This window comes from Lagenorhynchus albirostris, chromosome 15, assembly GCF_949774975.1.
Source record: "Lagenorhynchus albirostris chromosome 15, mLagAlb1.1, whole genome shotgun sequence".
NCBI classification, from domain to species: Eukaryota; Metazoa; Chordata; class Mammalia; order Artiodactyla; family Delphinidae; genus Lagenorhynchus; species Lagenorhynchus albirostris.
Window position 1 is genome coordinate 50,639,450 of NC_083109.1, and position 19,963 is coordinate 50,659,412.

The following is a 19,963-nucleotide window of genomic DNA, read 5'->3' on the forward strand; positions in this document are numbered from 1 at the left end:
CCCTCCGAAGCAAGATTCCCAGAAACCCCGAGCTTATTATTCTTTATGTCTGTTTTAAAATAAGCAGGCGGACCGGCAGCCGCGGGCCACCATGGAGTTCCCTGTGCACGCAGGCGAGCCCGCGCCTCTCCCCTGCCGGGGTCGATCCGGGCCCCTCGACCCCGCTCCGGGGCTAACTTTGGGGGCAGGCTTGCGGGGCAGGTGCGCGGGCCCGGAGTCCTGTGCGTTTTGGGGGGCGGGGAGGGGTGGGGTCGGGGGACGCGGGCGCGGAGGCCAGGCCGGCCCAGGCAGCGCTGGGAGCGAGGCCGGCGCGCGGGCTGCCCAGCGCGCAGGCCATGAGCCGTGGGCCCGCTGGGTAGGTGGCTCCGGGACCCCGGGACCCCAGCCCGGGCCACATGCCCCCTTCCCGACCCCGGGCCGGGGCGCCGCACGGGCAGGGCCGTCCGGGTGCGGCCGCCCAGCTGCCGCCCCGCCGCCTCCTCGCCGCCGGCCGCCGTTTCCTGGACGTCGGGCGGGCGGGCGCGCGGGGGTCCGGGCTGGGGTCGGGCGGGCGGCGGCTCAGGCCCGGCTGGCCGGGCTGGGGCGGGCGGGCCGCGGGAGGGGATCTGGAACAAACAACGGCGGCCATGTTGAGAGGGGATCGGTGCGGCTAAACTTCTCGCAGGCTGCGGGCCGCGCGCCTCACCGGGGTCCCCTCTTCCCCTCCCCGGCCAGGATGACAGTGAAGTTGGGAGACGGCGGCGGCGGGGAGGAAGGGCTCAAGAGGCTGGGCAAGAGGTCGGCCGATGAGGACTCGCTGGAAGGAGAGGGGCCCGGCAGCGGGGACGCGGCCGAGGAGAGCGGTGGCACAAAGAGGGACGGCAAGACCCCCCGGGACGGCGGCGACGGCCCCCAGGCCCCCTCGGGCGGCCCGCAGGCCCCGTCCCCGCCGCCCGCCTGCCCCCAGGACCAGCACCACTTCCTCAGGTCCAGCGTGAGGCCGCAAAGCAAGAGGCTCAGGAAGGACTCGTCCTGCGCCGGGGGGAGCAGCAGCGCGGGCAGCTCAGGGCCCCGCGGAAAAGGTACGGGGGACCCCAGCCCCTTTCAGGGTGTGCCCTGCGCTCCCCGGGGGTGGAGAAAGGACCCTTCCCTCCCCGCCTCCCTGCCTCCACCCAGCTCCTGCTCCCACATTTGTCCAGCACCCACACTTTAGGTGGCACTTTGCAGGGGGACATGACCCTTTCCTCCTCCAAAGAGACTCTTTCTGTATTTAAACTATGTTAAGAGGCAGTAAGTATTCCTTCTCTGGGCAAACACAATAGATTTCTGAAGGTTGGGTTTTTTCCCCCCAAAGGCTCCTTGTTGATTTATATGGTAGGTTATTTTAAACAGCAGACAATAGTTTAGAAATAGATTGAGAAAATACGTGCTGTATCTCTTCCCCAGACTCAGATGTGTGGAAATACAACAAAGAAATGGGCTTTTGAAACTCATTTGGGGAAAGATTGATAAGCCGAAAATGAGTGATCCGAAGGGTCTGACTTGGGCTCATCACCCTCCACTTCAAGTATGCTAGGCTTGAAAATTTTAAGGGCATCAAGATGTGGCCTTTGAGTTTCAACTAACGTTTCCTTGGGTGCCATGAAAACATCTCCCCTGGTGTAGTAAGTGGTGAAAACATCTGTGGCCTGATGTAAATGAGTAACAGTCTACAGTATTTGTCGTGGTATTCTCAGGTTGTTGAGAATATTACGGCTTTTTTGTTCCCGATCTGCCAGTTCCCCATTGTTTTCTGCTTGTGTCTATTTATATTTTAGCATTCTGCTTTTTGTTAATTGTACAAGTGAATTTTTTTTTTTAATAAATTTGGTTATTTATTTTTGGCTGTGTTAGGTCTTCCTTGCTGTGCACGGGCTTTCTGTAGTTGCGGCGAGCGGGGGCTACTTTTCGTTGCGGTGTGCGGGCTTCTCATTGCAGTGGCTTCTCTTGTTGCAGAGCGCAGGCTCTAGGTGCACGGGCTTCAGTAGTTGTGGCACGCAGGCTCAGTAGTTGTGGCCCGCAGTCTCTAGAGCACATGCTCAGTAGTTGTGGTGCACAGGCTTAGTTGCTCTGTGGCATGTGGGGTCTTCCCGGACCAGGGATCGAACCTGTGTCCCCTGCATTGGCAGGCGGATTTTTAACCACGGCGCCACCAGGGAAGTCCAAGTGAATTGTTCTTAACATCCCTTTTGTTTCAGGCCACATTTGCAGCATTTTTATAGGTAGCAAATGTAACACCATTTTCTAGTGAGTTCTGCATGAAAAAACTGTCAGTTAGCTCCTTGGGAAATGGCAATTTAAATTTACTACGTGGTGCTGATAATTTTAAGAAGGAAATACCTCAGGCGCTAATGGAGGGCCCATTTTGGAGATCTGGGCCAAATGTGTGCAGTTAGGCTTGCTGCTTCTGCCTCCTTCTCAGCTGAGGAGGACTGGCCTCTGAAATCATGGCCTTACTTGGTTTTTTGGTAGACTTTTGATGTAAGTATACTTACTTGAAGATGTACGTAGGTCATTCTGTATGTTTCAGAAGTCAAAACTTGCCTCATAGAAGCTTATTTTGGTGTGAAAGTTGCTGATCAATTAGGGAAATGTTAATTTGTTTTATTGGCTTTGTTTTGTAAAAAAATAGGTTTTCGTTCCCAGTTACAGATATGTGTAAGTTATTATGTGTGGGCTGCTGTGGTTCCTTCGAGGGTTTGTTTGTGGCTTCAGAAGCCCTGGCTCTGGTGCCCAATCAAGTTCTTGTCCTCATTCCTCTGGTCCTCTGACCTTGGTCTGCTTGCTTGACTTCAAGCCTGCTTTTCTGTTGGAGAGGCATCCTCACCTGTGAAAGGAGGAACAGCAGGGACTGACTGCTCCACTCTCTCCACGTGTGGCTGCTAAAATGAAACGAGGCGCTGGCGTGAAAGTGCTCTGTCCCCTGTAAATGACTACCTGTATGTGAGGTGAAGTGATGCTGAAACTTCAGTTAGAATTTTGGCAGTCAGGTGAGGAGAAGTTTGCTTTCGTTTGCATACTTGAGTGTGGCTCGGATGGAGAAGGTTTCCTGGGTTAGCCTTGTGTCAGATCTGTTCTTGGTTCTTGCCCAAGGTGTGGCTTGGAGCAGCAATCCACTTTCCACTAGTAAAATGGAGAGTTGTTAGAATTTGTGCTTCTTGTGACTTATGCATTTTCCTATTTTAGCAAGCAGATGTTTGTTTAAGTGAATAATAAAGCTAAACTGTAATGGTGGCATTTAGGAGAGGAGTAGAAAGCATGTTTCCTCTGCTTCACAGAACTTCTCGGCCTGCTTCTGGCCTTGAGCTTTCTAGTGAGGCCTCCTCTGGGATGTGCCCTGAGCTTCCTTTGGATGCACTTACCACGCCCAGGACATCCCCCTTCCTGCCTCAGGGCAACCTCTGCTTCCCTCACGGCCCCCTTAACAGGCAGAAAGAAGGTCAGTTGTGACAGCATGCCCGTAACCTTTGGAAAGGATTCTTGGACGCAAGCTATTTGTCTTACCGACCATGGAAATCTCCACCTGGAGTGATGAGCATGGACCAGTAAGGGAGTGAACAGTACTGGCATTTTACAGTTTTTTCACTTCAGAAAAATAAAATTTCCATTATATTTGAGAAATAATCACAGCCTAGCTGTGGGAGGTCCCTTTGGCTGATTACTTACCGCTTTCCAGTTTCAATTTTAATGGATGGAGAACTTTGCTGTGGGTTTGGGAGGAAAAGGCTTGTAGGGGAAAGGAAGTTCTCATTTGGCTTCTCTCCACACAAATATGTCTTTTCTTTTTTTATAAGAATAGACTCTTGCCAACTTCAGTAAAAAATAAATTTTTTTGTAGTACATGTCTGAATTAAATTTTTTTTGAGTTGGTAAAGGGAAGGTAGCAATGGTTTAGTGCCAGTGCACCAAGCATCTTGCATTTTTGTTGCTTAGCTTTTAAATGTGTGCAGACACTGGGGTTTGTTGTTCAAACAGCGTGCTTAGCTAGACAGAAGGTAAGCTGCAGATCAGAAACCAGTGGATCTGCTTGATACCAAAATAAATGCTCCTCTGGCCCTACCATGTGCCCAGAGTGGCCTGAGGGCACACTTGAGACTGGATTCAGAGTCTTTGGAAACACGGGCCAGGAAACAGCCCTCATGCCCTTCCCCGTTTCGCCAGTTCACAATCTGGATGATTCTGGGCGAACTAGTGCATCTCAATTTCTCGGTCTATAAATGGGGATAATGCTAGTGCCTGCCTCACCGCAATAAATAATGCTGTGAAGCCCTGCATGGCTGAGTAACAGGCTTCTCTTAGGGAAAATGTGCCTGGCTGCGAGGTCAGGGGAGCTGCAGGCTGAGTTTGAACAGGTGGACAGGGTGGGAGGAGGTCACCTGTCGGGAGGTAGGGGGTAGAGGTCCCAGGAATGCCCTGAAGTTGCTGCCCTGGCAGGAAAGTTGGGCTGAGGGGATGCCTGAGGTGGAGGCAGAGTCAGACCCTCCGTTTCCATTGCTGTCCGTTTCCCTCCCCCACCCAGGTACTTTGTTCCACAGAGTCGGGGGAGCCAGTCCTAAGATGCACCGTCTCCACAGTCGGGTGGTGTCACCTGGGTTTACTGTGCTTGTGCTTAAGAATCAGTGAATCAGTGTACAGAAAGTATATTTTTCATAATCTGGGGCCTGCCTGTAGCTTCTAGGTGTTTTTAAAAGACATCTTATGAGGTACCTCACCCCGAGGCGGTCGACCTTTGGGAGAAGGTTGTCCTTTAGGGAAGAAGGGTGAGCCAGCAGTCAGGAGACCCGGTTTCCCCACCCAGAGTCCCTGTGTCCAGTTCAGCTGGGGGCAGCGGAGAGGTGCTCAACCTGCCTGAACTTCAGGTTCCTTACTTTCAAAGTGGGTCCGGTACGCCAGCGGCTGAAGCTGCACTTAATTCAGGGGCGAAGGAGTCTGCTGTGCAGGATGACTGGGGTCCTGGGGTACAGTGCCCGAAGTCAGGGCAGTTGTCTCCCTGGCGGGCTCTGCTTAGCCCTTGCTTCTCGGAGGCCCCGGGCTTGGTGTGGCTTCACCTACAGTCTGCACTGCGGTCACTCTTGTCCTCCCTCACCAGGCACTTGGGCCAGGCCTGGGCGGCTGGGTGAAGTCCCTGCTTCCTGTACCCTCTGAGGGCAGGGGGACACATCTGACCCTCTTGAAACCACCAAGGCTGGAGCTCTGTGGTTCTTGTGCCCAGTCTGATCCAGTACATGACGACTGTCATCCCAGTGTCCCACCTGGGTGGGGACGTCAAGCTCTGTGAAAGCCCTCAGACCTTGTTGGGAGAAGAGGAGGGAAGCTAGGACATTCTCCCACCTCTGTCCAGTACACACCACACTCCTCATGTGATGCTACGTATGGGGAATACGTAACAACCATGACACGTGGTCCTGTTGTGTGACACAGGCCCCCCCCCCCCCCCGCCCCAGTCACAGTAGGTCAGGAGACCTGTGGCCCAGGCCACTTCAGAGACCATGATGTAGCCGTGCAGGACAGAGAGGAAAATACCTGTAAACCAGAGGTTCTGGGTGAATGATTCAGTTCAGAGTTGTACAGATGGCATTTGCTTCACATCAAAGATGTGAATAGATAGTATGGACAAGTAGGTAAGGTAACAGTTGCGTTTTGGTTTGAAGGCTGCGCTAATTTTCAAGTACTTCCTTGACTTTTAGTGTCAACAGCAGTGTTGTTTCCATGGTGTCTCGTGAACGTCTGGAATTGTCTTGTGCCTGCCAACCATACATATTTCAGGATTTTCATTTCATGTAGTACGTTGTGTCTTGTTTTGGTGATACAAAGATACAAGGATAGCAGAGGGGTGATTTCAGATAGCAGAGTCACAAATGTGAAAAACAGCTTTGTCCTGGATGGTGGTGTGCAGTTTATCACATCAAGTAATGGCAGTGTTCTTACCACTGAAGAACCACGTGTGAAATGCTGGGAGAAGAAGACGTTCCTGGCGTCTGTGGTTTGGGTGGGAGATCAAGAATTACCTACAGAAACATTAGGAAACCATCATAGTATTCGATGAGGAGGGCATATGTTTTAGTAGGAACACAGGGATTGTAGTTGTGTTTTTCTCATTTGTTTGCAGGAGGAACAAGAAGTCTTGGAGGGTGGCTGGCCCTGGTCTGCATGTGGAGGGCGCTGAGGGGGACCCGGGACGGGCCCTAGAGACAGATGGAGCGACTAATGCCCAGGAGGGATCCTTGTGGGAGGCCCGCAGCTCTCGGGGCAGCAGCAGGCCCAGGGGAGGCATTTGGATTTGTCTGTTGGGTGACACTCTGACTGGGAATTGGCTTGCTTGACGTCTTCCCCTCTGCGTGGCCCTGGTAGGGAGGGTGTCCCCTGAGCCACGTCTGGCTGTTCAGCATGTGACACGGATGTGTGTGTTATGAGAGGCACGGAAGCACCTCTGGGAGCCTTGGCATCGCACCTCCCGTCTGGACTGACCGCGACCTGAGGGGGCCGTGTTGGGACCACATGGTGTGTGCCGCCCCTCCCGGGCTGTGCTCTCTGCTGCGCCAGGAGGTGCCCCGAGCTGGGGTGGGGGCAGGGGCAGGTGGCCACAAAGACACCAGGAATGCCCTTCTAGTCTAGAGCAGGTGGAGCCGGTCAGGGAGGCCCGTGTGTCCCCTCCTGCTGGGATGGACATTTCTGACGCCCTTGAGTTCGGCGGGTTTTCCGTCCCTCTGGGATTTTGGTATATCGCTTGGAAAGAAGTTCGGCAAGCTCCAGAGGAAGGCTCAGGACGGGATTGTATGCTGTGATGGACTGTGACTACATCCTCTGCGTCTCCCCTAGTTAAGTCACAGCATCCTCCGGAGCCTTGAGCCCTGCCACTCCCTGGCTGGTGGCACCAGGCAGTCATTGAACCTATTTGCTCATCTGTCACAGACTGAGGGGGACGTTGAGATCAAGTTCCCTCTAGCTTCTGACTTTTGTGGCTCTGGTGTCATAAATACCAAAGCAGCCTTGACACGGTGGCAGCCACCACGATGTCATGTGTCCCAGGAGGACAATGCCCAGGTCTGGAGTGTGAGTCCGGGGCTCTGGTTTGGCTCCTGCTGCCCAGGGACTGTACGGCTTTCCCACCTTCAGAGCCTCCGTTTCGCCGTCCTGAAAAGAGGTGACTGCACACCATGGGGACGGAAGGGAGCAGGCGTTTGGACGTGCTCCATGGGGCTGTGCACCTCTGTGTCCCTCACATCCAGGCCCGTGGGCACGGTGGCAGGGTGGCAATGTGTTGGGTAGGCTGCTCCACCTGTGTCTGGGCTTCCCTGGCGGGCAGATGGGTGGTTCTCTGCTGCTCAGGTGTTGGGAGGGTGCATGTGGAGGAGGGCGGGCAGTCTAGCTTGTCCGGAGTGGATGGATGGATGGGCAGTGGAAAAGGTGGACCGAGGCCATGCGTCTGTGTCCCTCAAATGTGAGCCCTGGAGAGTGGCTGCGGCGGGGTTGGTGGTCTGGGAGACCAGAGAGGGGGTTGTTAGAATCATCTTGCTCAGAGGTGGTGTGGAGCTGGCCTGGGAAAGTGGCAGCAGAAACGGGAAAGGGGAGAAGCCAGGTGGCCCCTGAGCGGCTAGAGGACTGTGGCTTGAAGTGGGTTATGAGGGAAGGCACTGGGTCCCAGGGGCCTGGGTGGGCGAGGGGCAGGGCAAGCTGTGGAGCCCCCAGCCTGTGCCGCGTCAGTTCCCAAGCTCTCACTGAGCCTTTGCTGTGTGATGCCTGGTGTGGCTCTTCCTGCTTTCACAGAGCTCGCTGCGGGGCTCCCATTCTTGTGCATCGTTTCTCTTCTGGTTCCTCGGATACTGACGTCTCACGGTGCAGACTCTCGCTAACCCTCTTTATGGCCTCAGAAACACAGACACAGGTAGAGTGTTGACTTCGGCCCTGTGCTTTTGGCTGGGCACACACCCACTCCCACCCCCAGGGAGAGCCCCCACGCCCACTCAGCCTTGTTCAAAATTGTCTCCCCCCCTTACCTTCCTGCTGCTTCTGTCCTCTTTGCTTGCTTCTCTGTCTTCCCCCTTCGGTCATCACTGTTTTTGTCTGAACTTTTCCTGGGTCACCATCTCGTTCTACCAGTGTCTCTGATCCTGCTTCCTGGTTTTTTTTCTGCTTGAGCTGCGGCCCTTGAAGGAGCCTGAGGTAAAGCGGTGATGCCTCTCTCTTCTCTTTCTTATCTGAAATTTCAGGGATGTACCAGGTGCCATGTTCTCCTTCCCTCCTAAAGTTTTGTGATTTTACTTTACTTTTAAAAATCATTCAAGGTCTAGAATGACTAGCATCAAATGTTAGAAATGGTTGCCTGAGGGTGATTTGCTTTCTTTTCTGAAAGTTCATTTTGCTTTATTTTCCTCTACTGAGGACATACCGTTTTTGAAATGAGAGCAGGAGAGGCTGAGCATCTGTGCAGCTGACCTCTGGCGGGGGGAGAGTGGCTCACTGCTCCGCAGTGTGGTTGGCTGCCTCATGGGCCTCCACAGAGCCACTTTTACTGTTGTACCTTCTTTCACATCTGCTGGTTTGGTGTATTCTGTGTGCTACCCCTTAGGTCCTTTTCAGCTCAGTGACGCTTCCATTCTGTTTTTCTTCAATGTTCATCCTCCGTGTCTCAGGTCACCAGTGTTGTAATACAGTGAAATTTCATAAAAGCCAGCAAGACGTTTGCCTTATAGAATTTTTAACAATGTGTGTGTGTTACTTTCAAGTATATTGACACCAGCGTGGGCTGGCAAAGGTAAACCTGAGCTGTGACTGTCAGCAAGTTGCCATTGTTTTGGAAAAAGAGAGTTTAGTGAGGGTTTTGTCAAAAGTTGAAAATGACACTGAAATCCTTTGTTGTGGGTGGTGCAGAGGTAGACAGACAGCCCTTCCTCAGATGAGTACACATGAGGAACTGTGGGCTCCAAATCAACCAGAACTTCTTTTGAGAGTGGAGTTTATTTATTTATTTATTAAATATTTATTTACTTGGCTGTGCCAGGTCTTAGTTTCAGCATGCAGGATCTAGTTCCCTGACCAGGGATCGAACCTGGGCCCCCTGCATTGGGAGCAGGGACTCTTAGCCACTGGACCACCAGGGAAGTCCCGAGAGTGGAGTTTAAACAGCACTCATAACCCAGTCTTCAGCTCATAACAAAGCGTCTCTGACCTACTAGAAATGGAATGAAACCGATTATCCCTGCAAATGTGCTCTAAGTTGCCACACCTGTTGAAAACATCTCCGGATGTGCTAAGCTCATTAATTAGGTCAGGGTTTGGTTTGGTTTGGTTTGGTTTGGTGAGGAATGGACAAAGTCAGACCACGTGTTCAGTGCGTCCTTTGCCCACCCTGGAACTCAGAGATCCTGAGGTGCAGTTCTGTTGTGCCTGTGGGATGGGAAGGGAGCAGCCGTGAAACGCTTTAAACCTGATTATGTCTTATTCTGTAACAGTGTGTTTAGGACCGTGAAGGTTGAACATTCAAATATAGTGCTGGCCAGTGGCACTTTCTGCGGTGATAGTAAGGTCCTGTGCTGTCCGGCACAGGAGCAGCTGGCCACATGTGGACACTGACTACTAGAAATGAGACTGGTGTGACTGAGGAACTGGGGTTTTTATTTTATTTAATTTTAATTAGTATTTAAATTTAAATAGCCTTGTTAGTGGCTGTCTAATTGGGCACTACAGCTCTGATGAACAGTGATTTCTGTAATCCACTCGTGTCGCTTTATGAAGGTAGCTCACTGCTAGCCTGATACACCTTTCCACATGAGAGAATCAAACGCATTCCATGTAGCCGAGTAGTTTTTTCTGCATGTATGAAACATTCTGCTTTCTGATAGCTGACTGATGGGATCAACTGTTTTCAGATACTCATGTTGATGTAATTACATGGACCCACAGTGCACAAAGACACAACAAGGTGTAAGAGGGGAGACTGACTCCCCCCCACACCCCCTGCCCCATACCCCAGGCAGCCCCTGCTCTTGTGTTTCTTCAGGGATAGTCTTTGCAAACATATGTGGAATAACGGACTTTTACTTTTTCATTTCTTTTATTTCTCATGATTGTCTTTCATCCCCTTTGGAGGCAGAGCCCTGTCAAGGGGGTGAGGGAAACGTGGCCCTGAGCCCCAGTGTGCACATGGCTGTCCAGGGCCCCCACCAGATTGACAAAGAAGTGGATCTTTATGGAAAAGCTCATGATTATCTCATTAAGAAAGTATTTAACAATAATCTGTATTTGTTTAGCTTTTCCTTTTTAAAGTACTTTTATTTTTATGATATTCTTTTCACCCTCGTTGTTCAGAGTTTGCAGATTTCTCACCATTGGATGGTCCTGCAGTTCCGTGAAAAGAGAATGCTGGTTATCACAGGGATATGCTGGGGAGTTCGCCTTCCCTCTGAGAGGAAGGAACTGAGATGGGTGGGAGGTTTGGGTCAGGTCGTAAAATTGTTATCTGTGACCTTTACCTCTGGTTTATTGCCTGCATTCTCCTGGGAGCACAGAGTTCTCAGTCCCGGCCTGGCGTTTGGTGCCCCCATGCTGTACTTTACGTGCTCTCCCCTCTTGGCGGGTTTTTCAAGGACTTGTCTTGAGATTAGGAACTGATGCTTTAAGAGCATTTGTGGGTTGTCGGTCACTCTCAGAACACCAGATTTTGTTGGTGGAAAGTGATCAGGAAAAAGGAGTTTTAAGACCTTTTTTTTTGGCCGCACTATGCGGCATGTGGGATCTTAGTTCCCTGAACAGGAATCGAACCCTTGCCCCCTGCAGTGGAAGCGTGGAGTCCTAACCACTGGACCACCAGGGAAGTCCCAGGACTTTTAAAAGGTGCTGAGGTATCACGTGGTCCATATTTAAGTATTGATTGTACCTCAAAGAAGGTAGTGTCTTATATACATTTAAATGTTTTCTTGAGTTTGAATTTCAATTTATTTGAAAAAATTTAACCTCAAACCTCAATTGAGAAGGAAAGGTGCCATGTGGTTTTAGTTCACAGTGGGAAAGGAGCTGTGTGCTTCGGCGGGACCTTGTCCTTGTGCTCTGGTGGTGCCACATAAATGCTCTCCTTTTACTCACTGTTTAAACTTTTCTCTCGAGAGTCAGAGGTCAGGGCAGGACAATGTCACTCACTGGTGGAGCTGGGGGTGGGGCCCGGGTGGGCCCCAGGGCAGCCCGCTTTCCGACACAGATGGCTATATGGTTCTTTCTCTCGAAGGAGCTGACGGTGGCGGATCATCAGCTGGAAATGGGTCCGGGGTTGCCCCCGCTGCCCCTGCAGGGGGCTCTCGCTCCTCTTCCCGGAACTTAGGGTCTTCAGGCGGTGAGAAGGAAGAAGGCAAGAAGGTGCGGCGTCAGTGGGAGTCGTGGAGCACGGAGGACAAGAACACCTTCTTCGAGGGGCTGTACGAGGTGAGTGGGTCCTGCAGCCCAAGGAGGCGGCTGAAGCTCCTGGCTTCTTACCCCTTGCCTGTGGGTCCCCAGGCACAGGCCTTGACCGCTGACCTTGGCCCTTTACCTCCTCACTGTGACTTTCAAAGCTGTTACTAGTGAGGTGGCTGTTAGGAAGTGTTTTCGTTTGCTTCTTTTCTTTTCTAAGATTCTCTGAAATACGTTCTGGTCTGAAGAGTGGTGCCCTTCCCTCTGGGCCTTCCTCTCACAGCTGAGTGGGCCGATTCAGGAGGGATGTCCCCGAGAGGGAGGGGCCAGGGGACACTTGCCACATCAGTCAGAGCAGCCAGCACAACCCAGAGAGACATCACAGCTGACTGGGGACAGAGTGGCAAGTCCTAAACATAGAGAAGCTCCTCCCCCATCCCACAGCCCAATGAAACGGCCGTGCTCCCTGCCAGCCATCTTTACTTCCGGGTTTTGTTTCTCCACATCTTTGTAGTTATAGAGAACATACTTTTTTATTAACGTTAAATGCATTTTTCATGGTGTTTTGTAGTTCTTTTGCTCAGTATTTCTTTAATGCTTATAAATATTCTGCTTCAGATGAAGGCAACTATGACCCACATGCTCACTGCCTGTTTTTTGTAAATCAAGTTTTATTGGAACACAGCTCAGCCTCTTCACTTGTACATTGTCTTTGACTACAGTGTGGTTCCTGCAGTACCTGTGGCCCTGCAACACCTAAATATTTACCCTCTGGCCAGTCCTTGTTCTACTTAACCATTTTCGTATTGTTGATTGTTGTGGTTCCTTCTAGATTCTGTTGTAAATAATGCTACCATGGACATCTTTGTGCACATTCCATATTTTAGACTTCTTCTTTGGGATGTAGTATCAAGAGTAGGTTACTTGGTCAGTGAGCCTTATTCTTTTACTAGTGAACTAATTGGAGTGATAGAAAAGTCTAGCCAAGCCTGTGAAACAAGGCTCAGAGGAAGGAGGCTTTGGAACTGAAGCCATGGAGTGTTCATAGATCAGGAGACACCTGACTGTGGGCAGAGAACAGGACGCAGAGCCGAGTTCAGAGCTTTCCCGTGGCTGGCCTGCCCCATTCCGGGGTCGATGGTTCAGTTCTGCCCTTCCTGGATAGAGGAGGCCACGTGTTGGTGCTGCCTGACTCTGTTGTCCGAGGAGAGAATGAAATGTCCACATGAGGCTTGTTCCAGTAGACGCGGAGTCATTCAAACACATTCAAGTGTGTTCCTTTTCTTCCCTGGACAGTTCTAGGGTAAAGTACAGAGGCTGTTCTTTTATAGATTATATGCCCAAATGGTGCCTTCTTTAAGCTGTTTGTTAGGCATAGAAGACTTGTGATTCCTGGAGTGTCCTCAGAATCAGCAGCCATTGCTGACTCTCACCTGAAATAGTTACTGCTTTGGTGTGGCCCCTCTGTCTTGGGGAGAAAGTGGGCTCTGCAGGCAGTCTGGCTACTCAGTTGCAGGAGCGTGGGGGAGACATGGTTGTTGATGAAAAGCAGAAGAAATCCGTGTTAATGACCTGCCCTTACCTTTCTTCAGGGGAATTAGTTCATTCCCCTCTCATCGGGCTAGGCTTCTTGTTTTAACTTTTCTACCAGGTAGGTGTTTTGAGGTCTCCTGAAATCCTTGCTTAATAATAATAATAATTAATAATTGGCTATTCAGGTCACTTAATGCTTTCTACGGTTGGTACTATTGGTGTATCCCAAATTGTATGTGTGTGTATGTGTGTGTGTGAGAGAGAGAGCAAGAGAGCGCATGCACAAGTGTGGGCTTTATGTCTGTTGCTGCGTGTGTCTGACCAAAACTCAGTGGGGGAGAGAGAGAGAGAGAGAGAGCACGCATGCACAAGTGTGGGCTTTATGTCTGTTGCTTCGTGTGTCTGACCAAAACTCAGTGGGACTCTGGTGGGGTGATGACCGGCTGGTCAGCTAGGGCGTATGTAACCACGAGCATCTTCACCCGTGGGGCGTGGTGCTCAGCACAGGCCTCTGCAGTGTTGATGAGGGTCTTCCCTGCCTTTCTGATGCACTCTCGTCTGACTGAGCTATGCCTCAAGTGAAGAGACCCAGCTCAGAGTAGCGCAGAGGGGCAAGACCGAGCATTGAGCAGCTCTCAGAACTGAACTGGGAGGGAGCCGGAGGGACTGAATCAAGCCTGACTGTGGGCAGGGACTCCCACGGTGTCACTGGGCCTCTGCCTGTAACCCCGTGTGTTGGGGGTGACATTTCTGTGCTTATTCTCTCCTGCTTCAGGTGCTCCCCAGGGGCGAGAGTGCCTCCCCAACCCCTCCTCCATGCTAGTTAGGACAGTTCTGGGCACAACTCAGCTTGGCTGGTCCCATCCCAGACTCCTCCCTGTGGCCAGGGGTAAAGGTTGTGACCCCCATGACAGGGAGCTGGCGGGAAGACCAGTGGGATGAATGCCTGGACCAGCGTGGTTGTCCTCAACATCCTCTATACTCCATTTCACAAAGCCTGTTGCCAACTTTTCCTTTTCCCTTCTTACGTCTGTCTGTCCGTATTGCTGTCCAGTCTTGATTCCTATCTTACTCGCAGCCGCGTGGCCAGCATCTTCTGCTTGCTTTTCACTGGGTCGATAATTGCTGGAGGCCTCATCTCTGCTGTGCTTCCCCTCCCGTGTTCTGTCTGCACTTCCCAGTGTCCCACAAATCCAGCTGCTGGGCATCTCCTGTTTCCTGCCATCTCTGTGACAGCTGTACGAATACTGCGAGTTCTCGTTTCAGTCTTTGAAATGTGTGCTTCACCTCCATATAGTTTTCTCTTTCAACTTTGCCTTTTTCACTGTTGCTGTTGTTGCCACCACCCTTTATTTACCTAGTTCATGGCTAAGTATAGAAATGCAAAGAAGTCCCCCCTAAGGGGCTGGCAGTCTTACTGGGAAAACGTAACAGGCACAGAAGAAGTGGGACTCTCAGAAGGTATATGCTGACAGATGCCACAAGAGTTCAGAAGGCAGCGTCCTTTGAGAACGTGGGATGAGGAGTCTCAAAGCCCAGATTCTAGTTCCCATCTGGGCTGTCAGGTCACCTCTGGGTTCGTTAACTCAGCTATGAAACGAAGTCCTGAGATTTAGAGGCTGTGTGTGTTTGTTTGCGTCACGGTTCTTGGTCAAGAGCTGAGGGGAGTTTTGTGGGAGAGGTGGTGCCTGAGCTGGACGCTGGAGGAAGGCACTTTAGGTGCAGCTCTGCCTTGCTCTGGTTCACCTGCCATTGCTTCTTTTAAAACAGTGAGTGAGCTTTCATTCTTTGAGGATTTTTACTCTTTGTTTTGGCTGCACCGTACGACATGTGGGATCTTAATTCGCTGACCAGGGATTGAACCCGTGCCCCATGCAGTGGAAGCGTGTAGTCTTAACCACTGGACTGCCAGGGAAGTCCCATAGCACTTTTACTTTTTGACCTTAATTTTTTTTTTTTTGTGGTACATGGGCCTCTCACTGTTGTGGCCTCTCCCGTTGCGGAGCACAGGCTCCGGACACACAGCCTCAGCGGCCATGGCTTACGGGCCTAGCCACTCTGCGGCATGTGGGATCCTCCCGGACCGGGGCATGAACCCGTGTCCCCTGCATCGGCAGGCAGACTCTCAACCACTGCGCCACCAGGGAAGCCCTTGACCTTAAATTTTGAAACGATTTCAGAGTTGGAAAAAGCTGCAAAAAGAGTACAGAGAATGCTCACATGCCCTTTAACCCGCTTTCCTGACACCCACGTAACTGCAGGGTGACCGGCAAAATGAGGAGAGTTAGTGTAATGTCATCAGTATTTGCACTGATGTCCTATTCTGGTTCAGGACCCCACGTTGCATTTGGTTGCCATGGCTCCTGGGTCCTCCTACCTGGGACAGGTCCCTCAGTATTCCTTTTTTTTCCTGATCTCTCACGACCTTGACATTTTTGAAGATTCCAAGTCTGTTCATTCATAGAGTGCCCCTCATTGGGCTTACCTGATGTTTCCGCACGGATAAGTTCATGTTTTGTGTTTTCTGTCAAGAGTACTGTGGGATTGCTGTGCATCCTTGGTGCGTCCTGTCCAGAGTGTGCAGTGTGATCTGTCTCAGGCCTGGCTGTGTGAACCTTGATCACTGCATTCAGGTGGCATCTCCCAGGTTCTCCACTGCCAAGTCTTTTTTTCTTTTTTTTTTTTTACTTTGAGACTATGTAAATACCCTGTTTCTCATGATTCTTTCTCCCACTAATTTAAGCAACCATTGCCTCTTCTTACCTGGAACAACTATTACTGTGGTGTTTACCCAGTGATGACCTTCTGATTCTGTTATTCTTTCTACATTTATTAAGTGGAAATCCCATGCAAGGAAAAGCTCTCCCTTCTCCTCCATTTATGTATTTATTCAATTATTTCTTTATACCTGTATGGACCCAGGGATACTTATTCTCTTCCATGGGTCATAATCCATTCATATCATTGTGATTTTGTTGCCCAGATTGTTCTAGATTTGCCCACTGGGAGCCTCTTCAGGTTGGCTGCTGTGTCCTTCTAACATGTTCCCCTTATGCTTTGAGCACTTTCTCACTTTCTGGCACCACAAGATATTCTAGACTCACCTGGTATTTTCCCTGCCCCAGACCTGGCATTGGCCATTTTTCCAAGGAGCCGTGGTTCCTTTTGGAAAGTGGGATTTAGAAACCAAGATCTGGGTACCAGAGGTGCTCAATGCTGCTGGGGTGCCGTTACCTCCAGGTCCTTCCCAGTGCTTCTTGCTGGCTCGGTTTTGATAAAAGTATCAGTAGTTGATGAGTAGTATCAGTAGTTGGTTCTCGTTGCATCAGTACCAGAACAGCACTGATGGGGACTGTTCTCTGGAACATAAATTCCATTCTGAAAATCTAAGATGTACTCAGCTTTTGCATGGAGGTGTTGAAGGAAGGCCCACAGATGTATTCAGAGCATATTCTGCATGATTCTCTTAATAAACATTCATATTTGTTATCCTTGTTCGAACATAGAATACCTTTTGTATGATCAAATCAGTGAAGCTGTTTCTGAATAGTTGATGTGTTGTTTTATTTTAAGATGCCAGATGTACAGCACCCTGAGCTCCTCCATCCTTGTGTTGTGTCTTCTGATTATTGTCTTCGTGGGGGTGTGTCATTTCATGGGCTCTAAAGAACTCTGGAGATTAAGCCCTTTGTCTAAGTCATGAGCTTCATGTTTCTACTGCTCCGGGGTCCTTGCCTCATTGGTATCCACATGCTATGATAGTTCTGTTGCTGCATTATCCATTATTCTAATTGAAACCTGAGGTTCTGGGGAAGCCAGGTTGAAGTTCATGCACAAGTAGGAGCCATGAAGGATACTTGCTTAACCACAGCAGTCCCTTTTCTTCCTTTTCAGGAAATATCTGCATTGTACAGAAGGCTGCCTTGTTGTAACCTCGTGTTGTTTTTTTTTTTAACGTCTTTATTGGAGTATAATTGCTCTACAATGGTGTGTTAGTTCCTGCTTTATAACAAAGTGAATCAACCATACATATACATATATCCCCATATCTCCTCCCTCTTGTGTCTCCCTCCCACCTTCCCTATAACCTCGTGCTTTTTTTTAAAGTTAGCTTTATTATCGCCCTTTGTGTTATTTTATAAAGTATAAGACAATCTTTTTTTTTATAAATTTATTTATTCATTTATTTAATTTTTGGCTGCATTGGGTCTTTGCTGCTGCACACGGGCTTTCTCTAGTTGCAGTGAGTGGGGGCTACTCTTTGTTGCGGGGCACAGGCTTCTCATTGTGGTGGCTTCTCTTGTTGCAGAGCACAGGCTGTAGGCGCGCGGACTTCAGTAGTTGTGGCTCACAGGCTCTAGAGCGCAGGCTCAGTAGTTGTGGCGCACGGGCTTAGTTGCTCCGCAGCATGTGGGATCTTCCCGGACCAGGGCTCGAACCCGTGTCCCCTGCATTGGCAGGCAGATTCTTAACTACCGCGCCACCAGGGAAGCCCCTAACCTCGTGCTTTTAATGTGGACTTTCTTTTCCAGCATGGGAAAGACTTTGAAGCGATTCAGAACAACATTGCTCTGAAATACAAGAAGAAAGGCAAGCCCGCCAGCATGGTGAAGAACAAGGAGCAGGTCCGGCACTTCTACTACCGCACATGGCACAAGATCACCAAGTACATTGACTTCGACAATGGTGAGTACCTAGGCTGGCTTCCTGGGGCCAGAGGCGGGGTGGCTTCTGGTCCAGGAGCGTGGCTTCCGCAAACCTGCAGGCCACACCTTCTGGCATTATTCTCACCCAGCCACACGGCCTGGGGTGTTCTCACCTCTGGTGCTTTGGCTGACAGGAGGCCTCGTAACTGGTGGTCAGGCTGAGTTACAAGGAAGCCTGTGGTGTCTGAGTCCCTGGCTCGCTCCCCCCTGGGAGGGAGGGCACCGTGGTCCAGAATCACACCTCCCTGTTGCCTGCCCTTCTCCCATGGGAGCCCCAGTGGGGTGAGGGTCGGGCAGGGCCTGGTGTGCGTCGGCCCGGGTGGACGGCTGGCGTTCCAGGGCTTTTCCCAGGCTCTTTTTCCAGGCTCTGTGTTTGAGTCCAGTTTGCGTGGCTCCATCTTTATTTATTTATTTATATATTTATTTTTTTATTTTTTTTTTTTTTACATCTTTATTGGAGTATAATTGCTTTACAATGGTGTGTTAGTTTCTGCTTTATAACAAAGTGAATCAGTTATACATATATATATGTTCCCAAATCTCTTCCTTCTTGCATCTCCCTCCCTCCCACCCTCCCTATCCCACCCCTCTAGGTGGTCACAAAGCACCGAGCTGATCTCCCTGTGCTATGCGGCTGCTTCCCACTAGCTATCTGTTTTACATTTGATAGTATGTATATGTCCATGCCACTCTCTCACTTTATCACAGCTTACCCTTCCCCCTCCCCATATCCTCAAGTCCATTCTCTAGTAGGTCTGTGTCTTTATTCCTGTCTTACCCCTAGGTTCTTCATGACATTTTTTTTTTCTTAAAATCCATATATATGTGTTAGCATACGGTATTTGTCTTTCTCTTTCTGACATACTTCACTCTGTATGACAGACTCTAGGTCCATCCACCTCATTACAAATAGCTCAATTTCATTTCTTTTTATGGCTGAGTAATATTCCATTGTATATATGTGCCACATCTTCTTTATCGATTCATCTGTTGATGGACACTTAGGTTGCTTCCATGTCCTGGCTATTGTAAATAGAGCTGCAATGAACATTTTGGTACATGACTCTTTTTGATTTATGGTTTTCTCAGGGTATATGCCCAGTAGTGGGATTGCTGGGTCATATGGTAATTCTATTTTTAGTTTTTTAAGGAACCTTCATACTGTTCTCCATAGTGGCTGTACCAATTCACATTCCCACCAACAGTGCAAGAGGGTTCCCTTTTCTCCACACCCTCTCCAGCATTTATTGTTTCTAGATTTTTTGATGATGGCCATTCTGACTGGTGTGAGATGACACCTCATTGTAGTTTTGATTTGCATTTCTCTAATAATTAGTGATGTTGAGCAGCTTTTCATGTGCTTCTTGGCCATCTGTATGTCTTCTTTGGAGAAATGTCTATTTAGGTCTTCTGCCCATTTTTGGATTGGGTTGTTTGTTTTTTTAATACTGAGCTGCATGAGCTGTTATATTTTGGGGATTAATCCTTTGTCTATTGATTCGTTTGCAAATATTTTCTCCCATTCTGAGGGTTGTCTTTTGGTCTTGTTTATGGTTTCCTTTGCTGTGCAAAAGCTTTGAAGTTTCATTAGGTCCCATTTGTTTATTTTTGTTTTTATTTCCATTTCTCTAGGAGGTGGGTCAAAAAGGATCTTGCTGTGATTTATGTCCTAGAGTGTTCTGCCTATGTTTTCCTCTAAGAGTTTGATAGTTTCTGGCCTTACATTTAGGTCTTTAATCCATTTTGAGCTTATTTTTGTATATGGTGTTAGGGAGTGATCTAATCTCATACTTTTACATGTGCCTGTCCAGTTTTCCCAGCACCACTTATTGAAGAGGCTGTCCTTTCTCCACTGTACATTCCTGCCTCCTTTATCAAAGATAAGGTGACCATATGTGTGTGGGTTTATCTCTGGGCTTTCTATCCTGTTCCATTGATCTATCTTTCTGTTTTTGTGCCAGTACCATACTGTCTTGATTACTGTAGCGTTGTAGTATAGTCTGAAGTCAGGGAGCCTGATTCCTCCAGCTCCGTTTTTCGTTCAAAATTTGCTTTGGCTATTCGGGGTCTTTTGTGTTTCCATGCAAATTGTGAAATTTTTTGTTCTAGTTCTGTGAAAAATGCCAGTGGTAGTTTGATAGAGATTGCATTGAATCTGTAGATGGCTTTGGGTAGTAGAGTCATTTTCACAATGTTGATTCTTCCAATCCAAGAACATGGTATATCTCTCCATCTGTTTGTATCATCTTTAATTTCTTTCATCAGTGTCTTATAATTTTCTGCATACAGGTCTTTTGTCTCCTTAGGTAGGTATTCCTAGATAT

General features: G+C 49.6%; 1 protein-coding gene across 6 annotated transcripts in view; it reads left to right on the forward strand.

Moving 5' to 3' along the window:
- Positions 1-19,963, forward strand: part of CRAMP1 (cramped chromatin regulator homolog 1) — a 64,156-nt gene that overhangs the window by 1,601 nt on the left and 42,592 nt on the right. For all 6 annotated transcript variants that reach the window (XM_060123716.1, XM_060123720.1, XM_060123717.1 and 3 more), the window contains exons 2-4: positions 715-1,061; positions 11,240-11,433; positions 17,466-17,619. In XM_060123716.1, coding sequence (XP_059979699.1) covers positions 716-1,061; positions 11,240-11,433; positions 17,466-17,619 — 694 coding nt within the window. In that variant the 5' untranslated portion in view covers position 715. The remainder of the gene's footprint in view (positions 1-714; positions 1,062-11,239; positions 11,434-17,465; positions 17,620-19,963) is intronic.